The sequence below is a fragment of the Gigantopelta aegis genome, chromosome 10 (genome assembly GCF_016097555.1).
Source record: "Gigantopelta aegis isolate Gae_Host chromosome 10, Gae_host_genome, whole genome shotgun sequence".
Classification (NCBI taxonomy): domain Eukaryota; kingdom Metazoa; phylum Mollusca; class Gastropoda; order Neomphalida; family Peltospiridae; genus Gigantopelta; species Gigantopelta aegis.
Genome location: NC_054708.1, coordinates 68,693,119 through 68,711,258, shown reverse-complemented (window position 1 = coordinate 68,711,258; position 18,140 = coordinate 68,693,119). Strand labels below are relative to the sequence as shown.

Here is an 18,140-nt window from a genome sequence, read left to right as displayed (position 1 = left end):
AAGTAGTCAATGAACATTTTCACTTCTTAATTTTACGTGTTAAAATCGACAAATTCAAATAAATATTATATCGTTTGGAAAGGGTAAAGTTGGCGGGGGGGGGGGGGGGTTAACGACATCAAAGATAAAGCATATTGATTTAATACTCATCTGACCCCATACAACTGTAAATAAAATGTGTTGAGTGCGTCGTTAAATAAAACATATCCTATTCTATCCTTCCTTCCATCTGCTGTTGACATATAATCTTAGAGAGGAATCGGGTGCATGTGCAGGGGGAGGGTATTGGGGGTCGAAGCCCTTACTTGCCCAAGCTTAAAAAAAATTGAAATGTATTTTTTGGGGGAGCATGGCCCTATATAAACTTGGGGTCTATAACCCCAACCCCGCTGAAATCCCTGCACACGCGCCTTGGAAACCCGCTACATTTTTTTTAACAAGGGATTGTTTATATGTACCATCCCACAGACAGGATATTATATACCATGGTCTTTTTGTATACCCGCCGATGGTCTAAGTAATGAATAAAAATAACATATAGTCTTGAAAAATGTTACGTAAATCGAACACAGTACCCTCTTCCTCTACCCCTAGAGCGTTACGTAATTAGTAACACCCCCTTACATGTAACGCGTATGCCAACAGCTGGTCACTGTCAAAATTTCAAGGCAAATCCCCCACTCACCGACCCCTGGAAAGGCGTTGTACCATACCTCTATGGATATAAATATGTTTTGAATATATGAGACGTCCCCTCAATCAAGACAGTTAAATTGGTTCAAAAATTGCGAAATCTCACGTGATCTCTTGTTGGGGAATTCTATACTTTCAAAATCATGGCTTTGTTTTTGACCTGGATAAGCCAGCGAAGTCAAACCAATGCGGAGTGCGGCGTCATATATGCACCAAACGGAATTGGATTTTCTGTTCTATATCCTTAAATAATAAAAATATTCTAGGGAATGTAGTTTAAAGCAATTCTATAAAAATATAACTGTCGTGGAAATGGGGGTAGGGTCACAAAACGGGTGGATACACACAGAAAGCTGTGAGTCCTGCAATGCTATCATAAATTTTCCATTCCTAGGAATGTAGTCCATGACAAAAATCACTATGAGCATTCGTCGTCCCCCCCCCCCCCCCCCCGCCCCCCAGGTGGTAACAATTGGCTAAATTGTGGGTACTGGCTCATGGACTATCTCGTGTTTATGCACATTAGAATTCGTTTGTATTATTAGCTTGAAATTCCCAATGTATTTGCAATGCACCATAGCGTCTTTCTGTGCCTATTAAATAGTTTTTAGAATATTCCCAAAGGTTTTTTCATTAAAACTATTTTATATTAAAATTAGACCAAAAAAGCAATTGTGTAGTGATAGTCTCATGTTTATGCACATTAGAATTTGTTTGTATTATTAGCTTGAATTCCCAGTGTATTTGCAATGGACAATAGCGTGTTTCTGTGTCTGGTCAATAATGTCGTTTTTATAAATATTCTAAAGGCTTTTTTCTGTAAAATTGTTTTACGCTAATTTTAGACTAAAAAAGCAATTAAGAAATGCTAGTTTTATGTTTATGCACTTTAGAAATTTCCAGTATTAATTATTTTAAGTTTGTAATGCTTTTGCTATGGGCTGAACTGACGTATTTATAAATGTTGAAGTTTCTCAGGATCTAGAGTGTGCATTTACAAACTGTAAATTGCAAACGGGAGCTGAACCAAAAAGCAATTGCTTTATTTATTGAGCAATTGTGTGCATAACATAATTATTAAATGAAATGGTATTTATTTTGTAAAGGTAGATCTCTTCCTAGCGTAAAGTAATTCTGATTGGCTGTTATGACGTCACGTGGTACTTCTCAAACAGTATAAAAGGCCGACGTCAATATATAATATTTTGTATGATATAAAATTAACCAAATAGAACAAAAAGAAAGTTAAATCAATATATCGTTATTTGTTCTACTAATAAAACTGTACCTCAGACTATATTCCCCTGTTCATTCCACCCCTACCCCCGTCACTCTCCCTCTTGCCCCCCCTCCCCCCTCTCCCCCCCCCCCCCCCCCCCCCCCCTCTCTCTCTCTCTCTCTCTCTCTCTCTCTCTCGCACACACACACACAAACAGCAGTCAATTGGCATATCAAAAGATTAATTTTTCTTTGTATTTTCACAGGAGTTGACATATTTATAATAAAATGTTTATTTGTTGACATTAATTCGTCTGGGTTTTTTTAGGGATGCCCAAGACATGCAAGCTTTGTTAAAATCAAAGTCTTCTGGGGGTTTCCTTCCATGGTCACTGCTAATAAACTGTTGAGGTTGCTAGCTAGCTTTTTACTCCGTTTAGGGTATTAAACCCACGCTCACAATCGGCCGTAGACACAGGAATGGTCAGTCCAACTGAGGTAATTTTGCTGAGGTTTGGATAGTCCTGTACCAAAGAGGTATCCAGTAGCGTTATCATCAGACTGTTTGGAGACTTCTCGCATGTTGCCAAAACAGCCACATGCTTAAACACCGTCCATTCTTATACCGCTTCTTCTGCACCTGTAAAGGGCAGGCGAGCTGCCAAGGCCTGTAATATATATTTGAAAAACAAATTAACACATTTTAAAACAATTGTTATGGTGATGTAAGTCAACAACAATGCATTTAAAAAAAAAAACATTTTGTGATGTTAAAACTAGCATTATCTTAATGTCTTCTTGTCCATGGTAGTCTACAATTCCACCACAATCTTCCGGCCAGAATGATCTGTCAAACACCTTGTAGTGTTCCAGAAAGTCACTGTTGGGAAACCTTATTTTCAACTGTTCCAGGACTGCACTTAGTAATGGATAGAAGATCTGAAAAATAGAATTAATAATTCAAAACATTACAAACATTCAATTCAGTCTTCAGAAAGATAGAATAATTAAAAAACAAATCATTTTGTAATCTTGTGATGTTTTATACACACCTGTTTCGTAAATGCTTCTGCCTGTTTCCCAGTCACTGCAGACAGTTTATCCTGCATGGGGATCAGATCTTGCATCTTATCTCAGCCCCTGCGTGTGCTGTAAAGTCACCGTGGTGCAGGGGTGTAACATTTTCTTTGAGAATGGCCAATACAGCACAAAATTGAAGTTTTTAGTAAAATTCAGTATCCATAAAATTCTGTGATATTTGTGTTTTTGCACAGTTCTTTACACTGTTTTTGTTTAAGTCTTGAATTTTTATATTGATGTTGATCATCACTTTATTTATTTGCATTACCATAGTTTGACACCCAATAGCCGATGTATTTTTCGTGCTGGGGTGTTGTTAAACATTCATTCATTCATTCATTCATTCATTCTTATCCCAGATAACTTTCAGAAGCTTACCTGATCCAGCATCCATCTTTTATTTGATTGCAGCTGTGGTTCCCTGGAGGTGTGACTTCATACATACAGTTACTGTGATGAAATATCGTGTTACTCCTAAGGGAGTGGCGATCCTCGGGAGATCACGAAGGCAATCACGGCTTTGCCTAAAACGTAATTTTTACTCTGTCTTGTGCAGATATATGATTTTGATAACGGTATACGGTTTTGTCATTCAGATTGCGTGTGGCCTGCAAAAGTGAAATAAAAGGCTTGCCATGTCTTGTTCTGAACACGATTTACAATATATCACCATACATTAATAATACAGTGGTCATTAATAATTGTATTGTATATTTACGTGATTGGATCGTTTGCATGGACACCTATTGGCGAATTTACGAGGCCTGTTTTGTTCTTCAAGACAGGTGTTTAAGCATTCTAAGACATAAAACGGCTTTGTAAATTCGGCACTGAGTGTTTTAAATTAAATCTTTGCCGACCTAAAATGGCTGAAACCGTTGTGCTATTATGGAACCATTGTGTTCCATGATCTCTATAAAACTGCTATTATGGCGACTACTGAATACTAACAGTACTTTAGTTTGCAGCCTTTGTAACGTGTTTACGACTAACAAAGCCTTTTGATGATAAAACTTACATATTAAAGATATTTTCTTGTTTAGAGTATCGTGTCTTTACAAATAAGGGGCTTGCTTTGGTTCTAATATTTATAGTAGCCGAAATCGAATGTTACCTTTCAATAAATTTGTACGTACGAAAAAAATATAGATTAGGAAGCAAAATGAAAACTGGCTACTAAAAACATCCAACACACGACCGCAAAAAAAATCATTGGATTCACACAACACTGATATTCTAAACAACAAACTGTATTTAATATGCCAAAAAGAAGCTGTTAATCGGAAACATCCTACAATGGCTGCAAATATAGAATAGTACCTTTAAAATATTTAATAATAATAAATCACTGAAACAATAACAATAGAGAGAGTTTAATTAGGATGTATATTATCCATCGTGCACATAATTGTCTGACCAATGCCCTTTTGCGCCTATTGAGAAAGCTTTAGCTGATGGGATCAATCACTTCCATGGAATTTAATGTCCACCATACAAGAGTGGCCGGTGGATACCATTTATCTTACAATAAGTTGTTTACAAAATGTATCTTACGAGCAAAAGCGAGTTGGATACGGTCATAAGCTTACGAGACTGCAACTGCAACTGCCCCTCACCTCCCCGGTACCGGAGAAAATTCTCAAATTCGGGCAAAAACAATAGAGAAATTCGGGCAAAATTAGCTAGCCTGAACACTTTTCACCGTGTATGTTCATTAATCTCCCCAAAATATTAGCTATAACCCATTTAAAAATATTTTGCGATTCGTTTGCAACCCCATATAGCTGTTTGGCAATAATGCTAATTAATAAGAATAAACGTTGTAATCCATAACGGGTCACCTCTTACACGGGTGTGTAAAGAATCGCATATATAATTTGACAGGGTCCACCCTAGACCTCTCTTTACTTTTGAACGTTTGGTCTTATTCTGTCGACGAATATAATCCGCATGGCTTCATCCAGTATACAGAGTGAAGTCGAACCTGATAAACAATGGGAGTAACCACCATAGTACTATCATAGTGGAAGATTTACAACTATATTCTAATGTACTTTAAATATATTTAGCGTGCATGTACGATTCAGTTAATTGTTAGGGTGTCAGCTGTCGATTATGCAATAACTTAGACTTTAGGTACTAAAGGGCTAGCAATCAGACCAATTATTGTGAAACTAAATCACAGCAATCAAGACACTGCGGATTTTTCATTGCTGCCCCCAGCTAATGGCCGGTCTACCAACAATTAACAAATAATTATTACATCAGCAGTTACCTATTATAATTTATCATAACTTTAGCTTTAAATAAAAAAACACAGTGATAGATATTGTTGATACGTTTAATTATTTAGGTATTACATTTAGTTATACTGGTAATTTTAAAACAGCATGTAGATTGTTAGCGGAACAGGCCATGAAAGGTTTTTTGTTTTTTTATGGAATGATTTTACCTATATTGCTGTATGGTTCAGAAGTAGCTAGCATAAATTCTATTACAGACCTAGAAAAAATTGAAATTAAGTGCTGTAAGACTATTTTAAATGAAAAAGCTAGAACACAATATGCTGCTGTTTTTGCAGAATTAGGACGAATACCGATCTCTGCTTTGTGTAAACAAAGAATTCTGTTTTAATGGTTAAAGGAGACCGGACACCAAAAGACATGTAGTGTGTAATGGATTAACTCGGCGTCAAAGACCGCATTACTCGAACGCACGGCTCGCTGCGAGTCACCGGACAGCTGCACGTCTTGGGTTTGAGGTAAAAACAGAAGTGGGCGGGATTATGCATAGATCTGAACGAAAGCGAGGCAATACGTCATCGGTGAGAGTTATCAAGCAATACTGGTACACGTGTTGATTCTTTGGTTGTGCCTTTTAGTTGTCTTCTTCTTCTTTTTTTGTCTCCAGGTTTATCGGAAATTTAATTTACAAGATAATTAGTGCTATTATATACTGTCGACGTAATTATATGATGGTTAACTGCGCAGTGTTTAACTGCAACAGTAACAGCAATGTATCCCAAGAAACGACCAAAATCGTGGTTTCGATTTCCAAAAAAACTAAATACAGCAGATTATGGTACATTTACTATGTGAAAATTAAAACAAGTATGTACTTAAGATATACATTAAATAAAGTTAATGCAATTTGTTCACATACGAATATTTAAACTTCACATTTATTTACCTAAAATTACCCAAGTAATTTTCACCGACAGCCCATAACGACTCCATATAACGTCTCTTGATCTCGTTGGTCTGTTAACCTCATAACAAAGCAGCTTCAAAACGTGAATTACTACGTTAGTTAACAATGTTCATCGTCAGTTCCGTATATTGTCATTCAAATTAAAATGCTAACACTTTGGCAGGAACAACACATGTACTCTGGCCAGAAGGAATGATGGTTAATTAGTTTTAAAGCTAATGTCGATTATTAAAGCATAATAAAATTGTACTTTTCAATGCTTTCTGTATGTCATATTAAAAATAATCTACACCAAATGATTGTTTACCTACCCTGGGTTTCTGCTAGAGGGTGTGGAGGGTAAACTTACATGTATGTACTAAAAAATCTCAGAAATTAATATATATATACTGACGGACCGGGTATAAACTCTACATCAGATTTTGCTTACAATGGCAAAACTTAATGTGATAAAAAAAAAAGCTCACAAGTGTGTGTGTGTGTGGGGGGGGGGGGGGGGGGGCTGTTTTATTACGTACCCTCAAATTATTTTCTGGCAGTAAAGCTGGTACCTTTGGCAGAGGTTGAAACAATTGGTCGTCTAATTTTCGACTGTTACCATAATTAATCACTTTTGGCGTCTAGCAATTTAAAGCAAATTAACAATAGTTACCACATGGAATAAGCATCATATATTATTTTGTTTTACCTGTAATATATTTTCATCAGGACTTCCTTCTTCCTCCATGAATGATTAAAGAAAATAACACCGGATATATTGTAATTATTTTTATTTCATTCCAATATATAACCAATGTGTTTTATGTCAGTATGTGGAGCAAACGACCTGAAACAGTTGGTTTGAAATCATGATTACAAAATCCTAAAGATAAAAGGAACTGGCTCCTAACCTCACCCTCTACATATTATCTACATTTGTACAGGCCTGTAGGAACGATATTTGAAGTGTGGGGTGGAGGGGGAATACAAGTGAAGGATACAATCTAGATTTTTATCTTTGTATCATCTTTATTTATGTAGAGTAGTGAACATTTAAAACATACATTTTCATCCTAGAGTGTGTGATGGGAGAACAAGCTCCTAGGCCCGCCCCTCCTCAGTTCCTACGGGCCTGTTGTATTTTATATTAATAAATGCAAAGACTACATAATAATATTGTCGATAAGACGTATTAGTTGTAAATTGATTGTCAGTATGTCGCAACAGTATAATATTTTCCAACATTTCTGTGTTTCTGTACCCGGCTGTGGACAGTTTCGGCAGACTGGTAACACATTTTCTTAATAATTAAAAATACACGGTTTAACCAAACACATTAAAACTTGGAGGATAACTAGTTAAGCTAACAAAGAAAATTGTGCTAATTTAGTTTTTTGTTAAATTAGTATATCTTCCTTTCGTGAGGAGGGGACGCTTTTTGCAAATTTGCGAAATCGGTCTCTGGAATATCCACTGACGTGTCATATTTACATCTATGCTGAACAAGATTTATGATGAAATATTATTACATTTTGTGCTTTTCTTTTAATTAGGTCCATTTGCTTCAGTTTACATTAAAAAAGTCATAAAAAATTATGTTTAAAAAAATGCTTGTATGCTAGTCTATGACCGTGTGGCTTCCTCGTCTTCGTCGGCAGTTGATTCATCCGAATTTTCGTCTAAGACAACATTTCCAGGATTAGGGACAAAGTCTCTGATATGTGGTTCAAACTGACACTGTTTGATGCCATTAGCACCAGCTGGACACAAATTCTTCGTCACTCGAATCGCTAAATTCGTTCATGCTGCTTGGTAGTTTCTTCAGTTTTCCTCTCATCGATGACGTCACGGGTCTAGCTCATCAATTGTCGACAGTTTCTGGCAAACATCGGAGATCGGCGAAAAAAAACCCCAACCAAGACTGGCACGCTTAACTTGGTCATTAAGGGGAGCGCGGTAGTTGCGTGTTGTGGTTTATGATTGCAAACAAATTCATTACGCCGTATATATGTTTTGGTGTCCGGTCTCCTTTAAAAATTGTTCATAACCAAAATTCTATTGTTTATAAAATGTAAAAATCAATCAGATTTAAAATGGCATGCATTAGAAATTGTAAGAACGGGGCTGCATATGTGAAATCTTTACTTTATGAACTTGGTTTTATAGAAGCCTGGGATAATGGGGATTTATCATATTTATCTCCCCAAGTAATCAAACAACGCCTTAGAGATCAGTACTTACAAAATATATTAGCGAAGTTATCACGTCTATCAATGTACTGTCATATTTTTTAAAGTTACTTGGATAATATTTTCATATTGAAGTTTCGTATTTCACTGCTTAATTTTAGATGTGATGTGTTAAATATTAATATCGAAAATGGGAGATTTGAAAATATTCCAAGAGAACAAAGAATCTGTCCAGTTTGTAATATGAATACTATAGAGAATTAATATCACTTTTTGCTTGTATTTCCATGTTACAGAGACCTAAGAACTAAGTATCTAAAGAAAATATCATTGTGCGTGGCCTTCGATTAATAAACTTATCAATTTGTTATTATTAAAATCCAAATATGAGACACTACAGTTAGCTAAATTTATTTATTTTTCTATGCAACGTCGGCAAATTTTAACATGACAGTCCGTGTTTCTTTAGGGAATGCTATTGACGGGAAATAAATTCCCAAGGAACATTAAGACGTAACCATTTTTGCCGAGTCTTATAAAAGAAAAACAGAAAGAGACAGACGAATATAGAGACCCAGAGATAGACTGGGAAGTGGGACCCAAGGTGAGATCCTTGAGGTCTCAGTCGCAATGTCAACTCTATCGTTCACGTAAGAGTTTAGACATATATACTCTTCAAACATGTAGGGAAACTCTAATAAGAATTTTCAATTGCCTAAATTGTAAGGTATATTAGATGTGGGAAATGGTTATATGATAATAGTGAATTAATTGGGCAAACATTACAACCGGTAGTTCATTATTGCAGTAGGTTTTATGACCAACAAAGATCTTGGAGGACGATTGGGGTCAGAAGTGAAATTTAAAAGTTGACGGGTTTTTATCAGTAAATCGCAAATTCAGGCAATAAAAATGACAGAATGAAAATGAAAAAGACTGACAGAAATAATGTTCCACAGTGATTAATGAACCTTCCTGAAAATGGTAAAAATCGAGAATGTCACCCCACGCACGTGTACGGGGCAACTGTGCGATGCATGTGCAAACTATGGAATGTGTTTCGATGAACCTGAATGTTCTTTTGTAAGATATCTGTGGTCAAAACGTATGTTCGGTCTAATAGTTGATATTAACATTAATATTTCAGGTTCCACTGTTTTTTTTAAGAGTACATATTTTATCTGTATCACCATGTTGTTAACGTGTTAATCATGTTTAATGTTGGAAAATAGAATACAAGAAACTACATCACCAAGTTGAGACGTCTGTTCATTCATTCAAATTCAATTAACATTAAAACACTACGCTGTGTTAGTACCAAAATCACAATTGTTTATGTCTAAGACAACCACCACGAATAAAACCAAAATTGTGTCATATAATATATGTTTGATTGATTGATTTTATTTTATTTAAATTTTTATTAGTATTATTATTAAATTAAATGTTTTAATGTCTGACTTCTGTTTGTTGAACCATTTGACAGTCATGTAACATAATAGTATGCGTTGTGTCGTATCCTATCTTATATTAGAAATGTCAGCATTTTTGTCGTAAACAAATTACATCAATATGATAAACACAATATAATATGCGCCCACGAACCACAGTAAAATGAGAGTTAACAAACGTTTCCTAAAGATACACATAACGTTTCAGTAAATATTAGTTTCACCTTAGCTCAGACTTTGTTTTGTTTGGTTTTCTTTTAGTTTTTCTTTCTTTTCATTTTTAAATTATTTAAATTATTTAAATTCAATTTATTTATTTACTCTTTTTTGGGGGGATGAAGTGGTGTATATCTGCCAATAAACAACAGTTTTGGTTAACAAAACATGGAAACATGGCATTTTGCGGAGTTCGTTGTTGAAAACGTATACCAAAGATTAATAAAGTTATTGCACCAGGTACTGTAGTCAGCTGTACTTTCCGTTTGTTCGTGTAGTGTTATGAACTCAACATTATAATTGAAATATGACTTTTTGACAGAACCTTGACAGCTTACACCAATGAAGTTGTTTCAGGGAAAATCTATTTTATAGAATAACACAAAATGTAATCCATATGTGTATATTGTTGCTAACATTTTAATGTTGTTCCTTTCTTGTCATGCCAAAAAGCTCTTAACTACAAAAGTCGTGGTTAATGTATAACCATTGTTCACTAAAAATAAGCTGCGGAAGCATGACTTGTTTCCTGGTTTCATCACACGGGGATTTAAGTACGTGTTCCAGGGCGACCAACCTAATGGCAATATTTTCTCGTAATGTTCTGGTATTTTCATTTTTAAGCGCACGAATGCTCTTTTCAAAACAATAATTTAAAGAGCGTGAAAGCGACATTTTCATTAAAAAATATATAAACAGCTCGAATAATCAATGCCGTGTTTGACATATATTTGCAAAATAAAAACAACCAAAGAGATGCATAACAATACAAATTTGTATTATTTATTGGAATGTTATGTATTCAATAGTAAAAGTATAAGTCAATCCACATACGTGGCAGACTTTTTCTACTTCCGTTTTTAGGCATAAGCCTACTTCATGGTTTGCCTAGTAACACTCTAATCCAAATTAGCTCCACTATTACATGTGGATCTAACAGCAGCCCCGTTGGAGCTCGTGTCCAGTTGACCTTTCATTCGACCAATCAAAACCTTACTTGTAAAATCATGCCAGTGATTTGAAAAGAATTTGAAAACATTCGGGATTATGCCGAGGGTATACGAAATGATTCGGGTGAATTACGAAGTATGCCGAAAACTAACTGCAATATAAAAAATTATATAAAATTCGTTTCAAGACGAAAAAATACCGTGATGTTATAGCCATAAAATCTGTTTATACTAGTATACAATCCAGAGTTAATTATTGCACTTTTCCCCCTGTTTTTTTTTCAATGTTAAAATAGACCAACAAGTTCGCCTATTGCATAAATAGTGTCGCCCGATATTTTTTGAATTTTTATGCTCCCGAATAACGCTATAAAAGGCGAAGTGTAATTGGTCGATATTTAAATTGTTATTTATAGATGAAAGGTCACCTGGACATGGGAGTCCACGCAAAGCTGTTAGATCTACTGGTAGACCCAGTAGAGCTAATTTTAATCAGATTGGTCAAGTAAAGCATGCTAAATCGGGGTAAATAAAGTTACTATATCTAGTACAGCAAATACCACCATTAACACCCACACACCACAATAACCCCTATTTTCATTGCTCGGCTGTTGACAAATACAACAAATAGACATACGTCTTAATAAAGGCACAAAACTGAAAACAATTGTCAATACAGAGTTCGTGTTGAAATGAAGAGTGTAATAAGAATTAGTTGCTTAAAAAAACATTGTTCTTGAATTTGAAAAAAAAAATTAGGCATAAATTCCAAAATTCCGGGTACGGGATTAAAATTCTTGATTTTTTGAAAAATTCCGAAAAGTTGGTGAACTCCATAGAGTGCGGTCAAGGACAATAACATAACACTGGGGTAGGTGGCGTTACCGTCAGTTCTTTACTTTGCGCTGCACCCGCATTGTGTTGAATGGAAGAACAAATCCTCGATCGCTTAGAGGTAATTAAGAACGCTATTGCCGACTTCAACAAGCGAGTAGAAGGATTAGAAATTCATTCCAGGTGTAGCGAAACTCCTTCGTCAATTTTGATTTAAAAAAAACACACAAAAAACACGAACACTAAAAAATCAGCAGACGATTTCGAAGGAAGTGCCACGCAAAATGGCGTGAACCCTATTTCTATTTTGTTTTTGCACCACCAGAAATTCCATATATATATAAACCTGAAAATACGGTGTCTTAGAATTCTGTCATTCGAATCCAACAAATTAAATCATGGCACAGTAATATCCAGAATATATATATAACACGCTGCTCATCAATTTAAATTAAAGGCATAGTCTATTTACTGTCCGAAGCATATAGTTAACAACTACGATAAATTGTCATGCCTTTAATTCCTTTAGTTTCCCCACACATTTTGTCCAGACACAAATCGTAACAAAAACAACAATAAAAAATCAAAAACAAAACAAAACAAAACAAAAAACCAACAGAAATTCCACTTACTAGATAGTAACCATGTCAACGGCTTGTGTCGGCTTCACCGAGTCTTCGCCGGCGGCGATATTGTGTGGGTTCTTTGTGTGTGCGTGCTGTTGTTGTTGTTGTTGTTGTTGTTGTTTTAATGGAGTAATCTCCAAGGGGGATGGAAGAATATGGAAGCCAATTAAGTATGTGACGTAATTAATATAGTTACATAAATGTTACAGCTTTTATAACCAGCTGCTTTTGACATAAATCGCGTTTACATGACATAAAACACTTTTTAGATTATGTCATATCCTTCCACCCTTCTTTCGTAAAAACCAATGGCGACCGACTTGAATTTACATACTATTTGGCCTATGCGATCTAAGGGAAGTCAATATAGCATGGTTACAATCTAGTAAGTGAAATCGGTGTCGGTGTCATTTTTGTTTCTCCCCCACAATTTGTGTCTGGACAAAATCGAGGTAAAATCTAAAGATAATTAAGCTGTTAACAATGTGGTTCGGACTTCTGGTAACTTGCGTTATGCTTTATTTTTGGGTCTGTTTATGTTACCGATTCGGGATGAATGTATTTTCAGTTACAGTAGTGTACAAACAGGGCTAACGACCATTAACCATGACAGTTACGTGTCAACAAATATATTTATAGTGTATCTTAATAAATATGGACCGGCCTCGGTGGCGTCGTGGCAGGCCATCGGTCTACAGGCTGGTAGGTACTGGGTTCAGATCCCAATCGAGGCATGGGGTTTTTAATCCAGATATCGACTCCAAACCCTGAGTGAGTGCTCCGCAAGGCTCAGTGGGTAGGTGTAAACCACTTGCACCGACCAGTGATCCATAACTGGTTCAACAAAGGCCATGGTTTGTGCTATCCTGCCTGTGGGAAGCGCAAATAACAGATCGCTTGCTGCTAATCGGAAAGAGTAGCCCATGAAGTGGCGACAGCGGGTTTCCTCTCAAAATCTGTGTGGTCCTTAACAATATTTCTTACGCCATATAACCGTAAATAAAATGTGTTGAGTGCGTCGTTAAATAAGTAAAGTTTGTTTTATTTAACGACGCCGCTAGAGCACATTGATTTTTTTATCTTATCATCGGCTATTGGACGTCAAACATATGGTCATTCTGACACTGGTTTTAGAGGAAACCCGCTGTCGCCACATAGGCTACTCTTTTTACGACAGGCAGCAAGGGATCTTTTATTTGCGCTTCCCACAGGCAGGATAGCACAAACCATGGCCTTTGTTGAACCAGTTATGGATCACTGGTCGGTGCAAGTGGTTTACACCTACCCATTGAGCCTTGCGGAGCACTCACTCAGGGTTTGGAGTCGGTATTTCGATTAAAAATCCCATGCCTCGACTGGGATCCGAACCCAGTACCTACCAGCCTGTAGACCGATGGCCTGCCACGACGCCACCGAGGCCGGTGCGTCGTTAAATAAAACATTTTTTGTTTGTTTTAATAAATATGCGTCTTCTACCCACGAAACAGATACCTCAGTAGAATAACGCTGTTGTCAGGACGCCCTATTGACTCTGCCTTGTGCAGTGATACCTTTTTGACCAGGATTACTGTTTTGTCGTTTCGATTCATACGCTTTCGTGGTTCTCTGTCGCAACGTCAACGCTATGGGTGTACCTGTGTGTCATTCACCCGAGAGATGAGACCTATATCGGCACTACCTTGCTGTAAACCACGTGTCATTTTGGAAAGGACAGTAACAACCTACAATACAATTTGCGACTTTTGTTATTCATTTAACAACACTCTTGTAAACAAAACAAGAAAAACCTACACTGTGTTAATAGCGAATGCGCGAGTTTATTTAAAGTAGTTATGTTAGTGATTATTAGTAAATGATGTTATACAATAGAGACGTGATATGCTATTTTTAATATGACATTTCGATTTCACATTAGTATTACAAAAAAATATAGTATAGATGCCATTTTGGTAATGAAGTCCGTTTATTTCAGGAGCGTATGGTTTAATTATGGATGACAGTTCAAGACGCCTTGGATGGCATTGTCCAAACACGTTTACAACTCGGTCAAGATCAATCTCCTCCTCGTAATGAATGTATAAGAGTGCCAGTGCAGACAGGCGTTCTTACACCATCGTTGCCCTCGCATATATGAATGTAAACGCCTTAATGAACTTGCACTTCATTCGCACTCACAGGAGATTGCTGGAATAGTATATGCGATCCTGAGAAGAGGTTTTATGTTAGGGAAATGGGTTTGCAATTAAATATTCAAAAAACAAAACCAACAATAACAAAAAACATATTCTCATATACCGGTAGTATACATTCAAGCACAACTTCATACTGCAAATTCCAGGGAAAACAATCCTTTTATAAAGTGTTATTTTTCGGTTTTGGTAGCTGTTACAAAATCAAAATAAACCATGGACGTCACCCAAACACCCCCCGCTCCCCCCCCCCCCCCCCCCCCCCCCCCACCCCCCCCCCCCCCCCCCCCCCCCCCCCCCCCCCCCCCCCCCCCCCCCCCACCATATTTGTATTTTGCACTAGGAAATAATAATATTAGACTATAAGCAGGAGAGGGGAGATTTTAGTCTAAAATTGTTTTAAAAGTTGCAGGCTAACGTTAAACTGTGTCTGTTTAGCGCTGAGATTTAATGAAGAAAAAAACAACATGTCGAGACGTAAATTGCCAAAAATTATGTAATAAAATAGATTTCATGTGGCGTTTTTTTAAAAACATTTTTAATGATTTATATCACATGTTGTGAAGTCTGCAATTCTAAATCATATTTCACTAACAAACCTGAAATATCCTCTATTTAAAGGATAATATGGGTAGACGATACTGCGGCTTTAATTTTGGCTTTCAGATATGGACAACGAGTGTGCTATATTCCTTAAGCTTGAACAAAACAACTTAGGCCTACTAGGCTGAAAAACAACTGGAATAACTATACTACCGCTACTAGTTCAGATAGGTAGTTGGAATATATCATTTGCAACATTTACTCAGGCCCGTATCCAGCATTTCGAGTGGGAGGGTCCGACTAGGTATTTGCCAGGGCCTTTTGGATATGAAGTTGTTGGAGGACGCGAAACGCCCGAACTTTGTGTGGGGTTCCAGAGGCATGCTCTGCAACGCCGCACATAGGGCGCGCCGCATATAGCACAACTGTGAGCGTTATGCGGCATTTTCAACGCATAAAGCGCACGTTAGCTATATGCGGCAGACATATGCCTTGATCCCGCATACAGCTCACTTTAAAGGGACATTCCTGAGTTTGCTGCAATTTTTAAGATGTTATTGACTAACAGAGACTTTTTAACGATTGTAATTACATATCAAATATATTTTTCTGCATAAAATATTACTGGCTGTATATTAAACGTGTTTCTGATCATTCTAATACGTGTACTAGGTTACATTTAATTTTATTTCATAAAATATTTCATTTTCGTACATACGAAATTATTTGAAGACAAAATCCAGTTTGGGCTTCTTATAAAAATTAAGACGACCACAAACACACTGAATATACAGACACTGATATTCTAAACAAGAAAATATATTTAATATGTAAGTTTAATCGTAGAAATGTTTTATTAGTCGGAAACATCTTACAATGCAGCAAACTCAGAAATGTCCCTTTAATATATATATATATATATATATATATATATATATATATATATATATATATATATATATATATATATATATCTATCTTTTTAAATTCTAATCATATTTCATTTAATATTAGTGATGATATTGAAAGAAACTAAACCGATGACTGAATGTCCGAAACAGAATATATGACTAAAAGAAATAGAATGGTTGGACATTCGATACGTTTTGTAATTATTGACTGCTGTTGTTGTTGTTGCTGCTGCTCCCTCTCCTCATCTTGCTACTACTGCTTCTGCTGTTACTGGTGCTGCTGTCGCTAATACGGCTACTACAGGGTTGACAATTAGCATTCGCCCAGCGGCCCGTGACGACCTTTCCTGGATAAGGCGATTAAGAATTTTACAAAGGTAGTCACCTGGATGACCATCGATTTTAGGGTTTGGCGAGTATGGTACTAGTTAAAAAAGAAACACACTTAAATACTGAATTGAATGTGACAAAACACACTACAGGTCTGGCAGCAGAAGACAATTGGCAATTGATGGAACATCCAAGGTAATCTGAATGAGAAAACCGTAATACATGATCAAGTCGAATAGTGGCAAAATAGTGGATGATTCCTTGCATCTCTATCTAGTGACTCGTCTGTAGGAGAACAGTCACCCTAGAGGAAATCATTTACTGGGAATTTCACCCCTCAAGCATCGCCACAAAGAGGACTGCCATTCCCAGACTGGTTTATTAAAGAACGCGCAGTTCTAAATTTAGTCTCTTTGTACTGCATCACCTTTTACTTCAGAGACAACGCAAGTCAAGCAGCATACCTTGGTTGTTCTAACATTTTGTTTTCACCACCGGTATTAAAAATGAGATTTAATATGTATACTTAATGGTATTTTGTAAAGTAATATTTTTATTTATACTGGATTTCTTTTAAAATATTTTTGTTATTTGAGTGGGTATGGGTTTAAAATATCAATTTTAACTTTATTCATTATGAAGTTAAACACTAATTCATCGGTTTTCTTTTGACCCCACACGGACTATACGGTGAGCATATGGTTATTATTTTTAAAGAAAGTCTAGTTTTGATTTTGACTCTTCAGTTAAATGTCAATGTTATAATTGGAGGGCTAGTTGAATTTGAGAAGGGCCAGTAAGATTTTTCTTCAACTAGCCCTGCTGGCGACCATGGTTTTCATGTTAATTTTCAACCCTGCTACTACTGCTGCTGCTGCTTCCGCCGCCGCTACTACTACTACTACTACTACTACCACTGCTGCTGCCGATGCAGTAGTAGTAGTAGTAGTAGTAGTAGCAGCAGCAGCAGTAGCAACAGTAGTAGTAGTAGTAGTAGTAGTAGCAGCAGCAGCAGTAGCAACAGTAGTAGTAGTAGTAGTAGTAGCAACAGCAGTGCTCAGCAATAGTAGTAGCGATGGAAGTACCAGATGCAACAGAAGAAGTAGTAGCAGCAGCACCAACTGCAGCAGTAACAAACACGTGATCAGTAACAGCAGCAGTTAAAGTAGCAGTAGTGGTAACAACAACGGTAACAGCAGCGGTAGGAGCAACAGCAACGCTGGTAGTCGTAGTACTGGATCTGGTGCGATTTCGTCTGTCTTGGTAAACACTTGTTTAATGATCTTTCGTTATACAAACTAGTTGGAAACAGGACATAGTGGCGTCTGGAATGACTGTTTGTTTCAGCTAACCATACCTACCCTATTTTTTACCCCTACCCTATTTTTACCCATACCCTACACGTTTTTAGGAAATGAATAAATGTATAAATATTTTATAATCATTGCAGTTGGGTCTAGGATCCTCAAACTTGATATGAAGGTTGATCATGTCTGGTAGAGGAACCCTATCGATTTTGAGGTCGCTAGGTCAAAGTCACAGTCACCTTGGGCAGGCTTCCGCTCAATAAATTGAGAACGGTTGGACCTAGGATTCTCAAGCTTTTTGAGGGCGAGACGTAGCCCAGTGGTAAAGCGCTCGCTTGATGCGCGGTCGATTTGGGATCGATCCCCGTCAGTTGGCCCATTGGGTTATTTCTCGTTGCAGGCAGTGCACCACGA

The 18,140-nt window shown here is 36.8% G+C and overlaps 1 protein-coding gene across 1 annotated transcript in view; it reads right to left on the bottom strand.

Moving 5' to 3' along the window:
- Positions 1–18,140, bottom strand: part of LOC121383770 (orexin receptor type 2-like) — a 62,378-nt gene that overhangs the window by 25,729 nt on the left and 18,509 nt on the right. The window contains exon 2 of the mRNA XM_041513865.1: positions 2,689–2,850. Within this exon, the coding sequence (XP_041369799.1) occupies positions 2,689–2,850 (162 nt within the window). The remainder of the gene's footprint in view (positions 1–2,688; positions 2,851–18,140) is intronic.